The sequence below is a fragment of the Propithecus coquereli genome, unplaced genomic scaffold (assembly GCF_000956105.1).
Source record: "Propithecus coquereli isolate 6110/MARCELLA unplaced genomic scaffold, Pcoq_1.0 Scaffold411, whole genome shotgun sequence".
Classification (NCBI taxonomy): Eukaryota; Metazoa; Chordata; class Mammalia; order Primates; family Indriidae; genus Propithecus; species Propithecus coquereli.
This window is the reverse complement of record NW_012149853.1, coordinates 746,072-754,516: the sequence shown is the minus strand read 5'-3', so window position 1 is coordinate 754,516 and position 8,445 is coordinate 746,072. Positions and strand designations below refer to the sequence as shown.

Genomic DNA, 8,445 nt, shown 5'->3' with positions numbered 1-8,445 from the left:
CGGGGATTGGCAACTATGGTCCAAGGGCGAAATGCAGCCCACCAGGCTAGTGTGAAAAGGTCTTATTGGAACATGACCACTTACTTGTTTACACATCATCTATGGCTGTGTGCAACATACAAAGGCAATGTTGGGTAGCTGAGAAAGATACCATACGGCTTACAAAGGCCAAAACAGTCTTTAGATCTTTACAGAGAATGCACACTAAACATTGGTCTGGGAGACTGGGGCAGAGTGTCAATAGCTGCTGGTACTCCAGTGCGTCTCGAACTGATTGTACACAGACGCCCTGCAGATTAGTGAAAATGCCACATGTGCTGCAAGGGAGCCTGTGGCCCTGCCCTGCTCCATCATGCACCTCTGGTGCTCTGGGAGGCCACAGTCATTGTACCACCAGACCTGGGGGCCAGCGTGCATTGCCTCTGAGACAGCATCTCAGGTGCACCTTCATGTGCCACCTGGAGCCAGCCCAGAAGGACCAAGAAGGAAGGAGGACTACATCCCCTCACCAAGCCCGTGAGGCTGCCCTGCTAAGAATAACTCCACCAACTGCCCAGCACCCCCTAGGCACACGAAGCTTTTTAAAATGCAAAGTTTTAAGATCTATTCTACATGATGAACTTGGACAACATAGAATTTCTCTTAGAAGTTCTGAAACAACTTGTAAAAGAATACCTGGGCATGAACCCATAATACTTGGAAAATAAGAAAAACAAATAAGCACTGAGCTGCTCTGCCACTGAGAAGCCACCTTGTGGAAATTGGTGGTGTCCATGGAAGGAGAAAGCAGCACGTGGCCAGGTATGTGGCTGTGTCCCCTTCATGGGATCGCCTCTGAGCAGGTCTTGTTCAGGAGCTCGAACTGTGTTATCCAGGGTTGGGAGCTGACGGTGAAGAAGCAGGTCAACGTCTGAGGAAACAAGCACAGACAGGTCCATGGGTGCAGAAGTCTCAGGAAGCTTGTGGCTCACGCTCCCATCCTCGCCTATTACTGGGGCCAACAACGGAGAGACACAGCTCTGGGCCCCAGGTGTGGCCCCCCAGCCTAAGCCCAGAGCTATTCCGGACCTTCGGTATGATCTGGGGCTCATTCCTGACCCAGGAGCGCCTGTGTCAACCCCCTTCCCCACCCAGTGGCCTCCAGGGGAACCCCAGGCTGTCTGGTGTAACCCATGCCTCCAAGAGCAGCATAAGACACTCCATTCTGATAAGGGAAACTATTAAACCCTTAGTGTGTGGTTCTCAGTGTTGGACTTCACCATGTCCATGTCCCAGAAACAGGGGCTGCCACTTAGCAGGGCCCAGGCAGGGCCTGGGAGGAAGGGCAGTGGGGCCCCTTCTCAACCTCTACTCCCCTCAGGCTCTGGGTCAGTGCAAGGGGAACCTGAGAACCGCCCATGCAGGTCGAGGTGATGCCCAACTCCTACCAGGCTTCTCCAAAAGGCTGGGGAGAGGAGACGATGGGCAACAGAGAGAGAAAATCTACCTGGGCCCAGGACATCAGGACCTCAGGGGCACAAGAGCAGTCTGAAAGCCCAGTAACCTAGGTGCAGGCAGCTGCAAGGGCATGAGGGGGCAGAGTCAGGAATCTCAGACTGGCCAGGGACTGCAAGTGGACGCCTGAGCTGCCTGCCCAGCAGGGCTCCCCACTAAGGGACAGGCAGGGAAGCCTAGTAGAGCCTGCTGGGTCTCCCTCCTCTACATCCTTAGGGAAAGCTCTTTCAGCTGCGCCCCAGTCCCCACCCAGCCCCCACGCAGCCTCCATAGTTGCATGAATGGAGGAAGCTGGTGTCCCATCTTACGTTGTTCAGCTTTGGGCTTTCTAGAAAGAGGCAGTTGTCAATGTCATCCTCAAATTTTCCACACATGGTTCGGCCCAACAGTAGGTTCATGGAGAATGCTATATTCTCATACTGCTGTTGGACAAAAAAGATTAAAGTGAACATATTCCTTGAAGCCCTTAAGTAACTGCTAATGGAGATGCCATCAGTGTAGGGAGAGGCACTAACACTCAGCTCCATTTGGAAGCTCGCCATGAGCCTGGCATCAGCTCACTGGAGGTGAAACCCCAGGGACTTTCTCTAAATTGGGGAGTTAAGAGCAAAGAGCAGGAGGTCACGCTGGATCCCTGGGGAGACACACACTGAGTCACCCCATTACTGCATCCCCCAGCTGCAGTCCACACCCCCACTCTACCACCATGAGACCCCGCTCCGCTCTCAGGGGGCTTCTGCACCCACAGCTGCCTTCACAGAGGACAGACACCAGGTGCCTGGGAGGCTGTTGGTTCTGTGAGAGTTTTCAGGATGATCTCAGCCCCCAGAGAGGGAGCCTCATCTACAGGGTGTCATCAACCTCTCCCTGGACCTCCAGCAGGAACAATGCCACCCAGTGCTCCCACTGCACACAGCACACGGCATCAGAGCCAGGGCTCCAGGAAACAACGTCTGCCCGAGTGCTAGTGCGCTCCGAATTTCTCTCTGTTGTCCTTCCCGCTCCATCCCATTCCACCCCATCCCACACCTCCCTCCCGTCCATCCAGTCCCCCAACCCCCACACTGACTCTGGGACTGCCAGGCACAGGAGCCCACGTGGGAGGCTCCAGCCAGAGAGCCCGGGGCAGCAGAGCCTGCCAGGGCACTGCAGGGTTTCCACAGAGGCTGAAGCTCTGTGCGGGGTGGGGCCCCTGCGTCCTTCTTTCAGGATCTCTGTGCCCTGGTAGGAAGAGCAATGTCCCCCCAGTCCCCCCAAACCAGAAGTGCTCCCTTCGGAGAGCATTTCCTGTGCTGCCTGCAGCCCGGTGGCCTGTGCGTTCCTCACTGCGCTCTGGAGGGACTCCACCCCAAGGAGAACATCCAGGACTCAGAGCAGTGGTCTAAGGAAGAGTGTGACCCACGTTCACGTCACAAAGTGCAGACACGCCACGGAGCCCAGAGCAGGCGGAATCAGAGAAGAGGAACCGACCAGACAGCGGGCTCAGGACGACGGCTCCTCGTTGCTCCTGAACCCTTGGTCTCTCTCTCTCTCTCTCTCTCTGTTTCTGTTTTTCTAATTTTTTATTTTCATTGTATGTCCTTTAAATATTTGTCAGTCTATATGGTCATTTTCTCTTTTCCTTATTTGAAAACTTCATCTCCTTAGTCCTTATCTTGAAGTCATTCTTCAGTTAACTGATGTCATAGAAATCACGGAGATTGAATAATGTATCTAGTATTGAGTAGAAATTGACTCAATTTTTTTAAAAAATTCTAATTTACATTTTTCATAAAAACTGAAACTGCATTGATTAGGTTGTATTTTATCCAAGGATGGACTACAAATGGCGAACCAAGAGTCCTTGTTAAGATCTGTCCCTGCTCCCACCAGCCCTCCCCATCACTCAGCTAGCAGGGCAGGACATGTGGTCACCAACCTGCTCCTTCCTGGAGTCCAGGATGCTCACCAACCTGTAGGCATGCCAGTCCTGGCTCTGCTGGTTGAATGTGTGCAAGGCGAACTCCACTGTGGCGGGGAAGTATTCTCCTACAGATCCTTCGTCATTCCAGTTCTCCCGCATTTTGATAGGCCAGGCCTGGGTCACCAGGAGCTGCAAGCCTGAGAGAAGCAGCAGCAGTACCCAGGGCAGAGCCCTCTCCCGTGGCAGACCCGACATGGTGCAGGTGCCCAGACACCCCCTGACTTTGCCCTTCCCGGCCCGGCTCTCCCAGGAGCTACCACGCTCAGGTCCTGCCCTTACACTCATCTGCTCGGGCACAGGCTCCTCCCTCTGGTCCTCATCTCTGCCATCACACCCTGTCCCTCCCACACGTGGCCTCACCTCCTCCAGGCAAAGCTGCTTAAATCATCGCCTGTGGAGGGGGAAGAAGTGCCAACTAATGGGGGGTGGCAGGTGGGGAGGACCAGCAGTGGGAGGGAGGGTTCCCCAGACACAAGCCCTCAGGGGGCGAGAGGAGGGATTTATGTGGAGGCCGTAGACTCCAACCTGAAAAGATCACAAACTACAAGTGTGTCAGTGGAAGGTGGTCCCTGGACACACCGGTGGGGGTGGGGAGCAGGGACAGAGACAAGAAAGGACAAAGACAAAGGATGAGTTGCCAAGAGCACATGCTGTGTGTGCACAGAAGTCCCAGCTGCAGGGCTCCAGGGATAGGCTCCACAAAGCAGCCCGAGTGTCGCCTCCTGAGGGCCGAGGGTCTGGCCCAGGGGTGACAGCTGCTCCCGGGTGTCAGTGGCCTGTTGTGTTTCTGGGCCTGCTCCACTGGCACAGCAGCCTTGGGACAGGAACTTGAGAAAGATAAGTAGCTGATGTCATTGGAGTCAGCCATGGGGGATACAAGTGTCGGCAAAGCTGGGAGATGGTCCTAGGACCCCCACACTTCTAGCAGGAGGCAAGGACAGAGGAGCCGGTTGGACCCAAACAACGCCATGCATCCCATACCAGGTCCCTTTCTCCTGGGCACAGCTGGACACAGGTGCAGCCTGTGCTGAGCTCTGACCATGCAATGACGATGGCTGAGAAGGTCCTGGCCCAGGGTATTGCCAGGAGCTGGTGCACATCGTCCCCTCCCTCTCCTGCGGGACAGAGGGAGCCTCCAGGTGGGACTGTGTGCTTGGATGGTGAGGACAGGAAGTGGAGTCTCAGTGGTGCTGCCTGCAGCACAGCCCCACCCCTGGCTGACCCTCTCAGCCCTGGGCCAGGGTGACAAATGGCATTTCATGCTTCACCCACTGAGTTCCTTGGTGCCCCTTCCAGCTGTTGTGCCATCCTGGTGCATTCACCTGAGTTCTCCAGGGCCACAGGGAGCTGGGGGAGGAGGGTCCTGGCTTTGGAGAGCTGAGCGCCATCCCTGCTCTGTCCCCAGCCGATCCTGCACCTTCGCCTGCCCGAGCCCTCTGTGCCTTGGTTGTCTACTTCAAACGGGTGATGCTTCGCCCACCCTCTCCCAGAGGCTTGTTGTTTGGGGGACACATTGTCATCGTGCAGTCAAAATGCTGAGCTAAGTGGAAAGTTGCTCACTTGGGTCAGGAATTCTTCCGCGCTGACGCCTCCTGTCCTAATCGCTGCTGAGGGGACATTTGGAGCTTTCACATTAGTCACTTCTCCCCCGTGTCTGGGCCTGGGCCACAGCCTTGGGGGAGGAGTGAAGGAGGCTCAGAGCTGCCACCGAGGCTGACAGCTACGTGCAGACTCCGGGGCTCGTGCTCACACTGAGAGGACCACATGCACCCGTGTCTGTGCGGGAGGAACCGCAGATGGAGGGGCAGGAGCACCGGGAATTCCTCCAGAGAGGGGCCCCGGTGGGAGGGTGGGCAGGGGCCCAGGACACAGGCACAGCTCAGGGCACTGAGGGACAGGCTTTCACTCCCCTCCTCTCCCCTCTCCAGGTTTCCCCTGCCAGGTCCCCCTGACACTCACTCCTCACCCACCTGGAACATCCCTACCCCCTGGCACCGTGTACTGTGTGGTCATCCTCAATATTTTTGAGAAACACGTAATATTAACATTCAAATAAGGCATTATAGAAAGTTTTATAAAGAATGAAATGTTTAGGCCTGGTGTGGTGACTCACGCCTGTAATCCTAGCACTCTGGGAGGCCAAGGCGGGCAGATTGTTTGAGCTCAGGAGTTCGAAACCAGCCTGAGCAAGAGCGGAGACCCCCGTCTCTACTAAAAATAGAAAGAAATTAATCAGACAACTAAAAATATATACAAAAAATTAGCCAGGCAGGGTGGTGCATGCCTGTAGTCCCAGCCTCCCACCGGGGCCCCTCTCTGGAGGAATTCCCAGTGCTCCTGCCCCTCCATCTGCGGTTCCTTCCGCACAGACATGGGTGCATGTGGTCCTCTCAGTGTGAGCATGAGCCCCGGAGTCTGCACGTAGCTGTCAGCCTCGGTGGCAGCTCTGAGCCTCCTTCACTCCTCCTCCAAGGCTGTGGCCCAGGGGGAGGAGGCTGAGGCAGGAGGATTGCTTGAGCCCACGAGTTTGAGGATGCTGTGAGCTAGGATGACGCCATGGCACTCTAGCCCGGGCAACACAGTGAGACCCTGTCTCAAAAAAAAAAAAAAAAAAGGAATGAAATGTTTACTATAATCCTTTTTAAAAGCCTTGGTCCATTTTGAAAGATCAACCATTAATTTTTAAAAATCAAAAAACAAAAATAAGTTTTCCCTCCAGCATACATAAGAACCAATTGCTAGCATTTGTGCTTTAAGTGCCTGGAATAAAATAGGCCAAATTTTCAAAGGCAGTTAGTAATAGTGTGTACTAGGGCTTGTTTCATTTGATTTAGCACCAAGTAAAGTAAGAGTAAATATGCCATGGAGAACATAGTTGGGTTTTTCCTCCGCTTCTCATATTAGCCCACTTCTCCAGGCCACAGTACATAGCACGTGTTCTTGTTGCCCCACTAAGGAATCTAAGAATCTAAAATGATTCAGGATTGTAAATGGCCGCTCACATGACACTCCCCAGCAGAGTTCTTTCCCCCTAAGATAGGGTGACAGTAAACGCTAGCAGGTAGCAATTTCTTTGATTGAGAATAAAAAACTCCTTCAGGAAACTCAGTTCCTCTCCTGGTTCTTGTTAACCCATCATGTAAATTCTTTTTATTGATCACCCATTTACTGATTGTGATTGCTATTTATACCAAGGGAGTGTTCCCCAGGAATGCTTGACCTCCTTCTATTTCCTAATGACAAAGTATGCTTACTTTACATAATGCCTTGAGTTTTCTCTTTTTCTCTTGTTTCTTTCTTTCTTTTTTTTGTTTTGTTACCGTAACTTGTTATTTATCAAGTCAGAACATATATTTGAATCAAAAAGAGAAACTGGCAAGTAGATCCTGAAATGCATTTCTTGACTTGAGTAACATCTAACAACATAAGACTTTAACTATATTTTCCATTGAAAATTCATTCCATTTTGGTGCTCACTCAAGAATTTATGTCAATTACTGGCATAGCTTATATCTGTCAGTATATATGCATTTTTAAAAGAAAACAAGTCATCTTAAAGTAATATTTTCTTGTATGCAAATTTATACATTTTTATGGCAAATTGAAATTCCGAGTAAACTGAAGGTATACTTAACAACAAAATACAGCATATGTGGCTAGCTTAGACATTTCTTAGTGTAAGGGCAGTAGTGAATTTGAATTTGTATCTTGCAACAGACCTTTAAATCCAGTTGCTGTTTTTTTTTTTCTGAAATCTTATAGATATGGTGTCTCACAAAGCCATGTTCCACAATGCTACAAATGTCTTTTTTTTTTTGCATCAATCTATTCAAAACCCTCTGATGAGATATTTTTCCCAAATGACAGATAATTTTTTAAACTTTTCCAGAAAGACATGAAAATTTTATCAATCATTTATTCTTACTGAACAAAAAGTTAGATTTACTACCAATTGCTCTTTTAATTTTGCTCTACAGATGTTATAAGAGTTTAGACATCTCTGAAGTTTTTGACTTTCATGCCCATAAAAGATAACTGGAGAAAACACACTAGATGATTTCAAAAGATGAATCTTAGTACCTGACTCATTTGCTACATCCTTAGTATTGAGAATAAAATCAGTAGAAATAAAAGTAATATAATTTTCAAAGAATTCATACATGCTGCAGTCTTAAGAAAAGGAGCTTCTAAATGCAAGGACAAGGAGGTGTTGCTCAACTTACTAGTTATAAGCATTTTTCTTTATGGAGTAATTGAGGCTTTCTGGTTTGTTTGCGGAACGTTGGTTTGTAGGAACGCATATATACAGGGCCAAATCTTGTTGGTTTCTGTTCCAGAGAATGTTTCCAGCACCCCTTTTTTTTTCTGGTAGTATTCCAGGACTGGTTGTCTTTGGATTCATAAACTTTTAACCTGTTGATGACTGTCTCTGGTCAATCATCCTCAGGCTGAATGAGATGCTCTGCTGTCAGATCAGCTATGCCCACAGTCTGGGAGGGTCAAATTCGGTGTTGTAGACTCAGCCACTGGCCGGATGAATCCAGAAAGTAACGAATTGTTGTTTAGTGACCTCAAAGGACGCATTCAGGTTAATCACCGTGTCTATCTGATAAGGTCTGTCTAGGGCTTCTGCCTGTGGAAGTGTCCTTGGAAAACCATCCAACAGCCAGCTGTATTGGGTGAGATTTTTCGGCTCACGAAGGGCCAGCAGAGTCATGACATCATCTGGGATGAGTTGGTCAAAGAAAGTCTTGACTAACACATCAATTTCTGTGCCTGGCAGTATGTAACTCATTATTCCTTCAGGGAACTTTAAGATAGGTAAAAGCAGACAACCACAATTTTTTTGAGAGCAAAGTACACTCTGCTGCCTGTGTCCCCAGGAACCCACGACAGTATGCTGTGTTTGGGACAGCCACTGCAGCAGTGAGTGGAAGATGGATAAGGGTAAGTTAAAGCCCCACAAAGCTCTCCTACTGGGTTTCAGT

The 8,445-nt window shown here is 50.2% G+C and overlaps 1 protein-coding gene and 1 pseudogene across 1 annotated transcript; both read right to left on the bottom strand.

Moving 5' to 3' along the window:
• Positions 1–820: 820 nt before the first annotated feature.
• On the bottom strand, positions 821–3,652 carry LOC105817429 (putative cystatin-9-like protein CST9LP1). The gene is made up of 3 exons (XM_012653112.1): positions 3,413–3,652; positions 1,803–1,916; positions 821–910 (listed from the first exon to the last, which is right to left on the bottom strand). The coding sequence occupies exons 1-3, from the start codon at positions 3,650–3,652 to the stop codon at positions 821–823; spliced, it is 444 nt and encodes a 147-aa protein (XP_012508566.1).
• A 4,047-nt stretch (positions 3,653–7,699) lies between these two features.
• Positions 7,700–8,237, bottom strand: LOC105817442 (annotated as a pseudogene).
• Between the last annotated feature and the right edge of the window lie 208 nt (positions 8,238–8,445).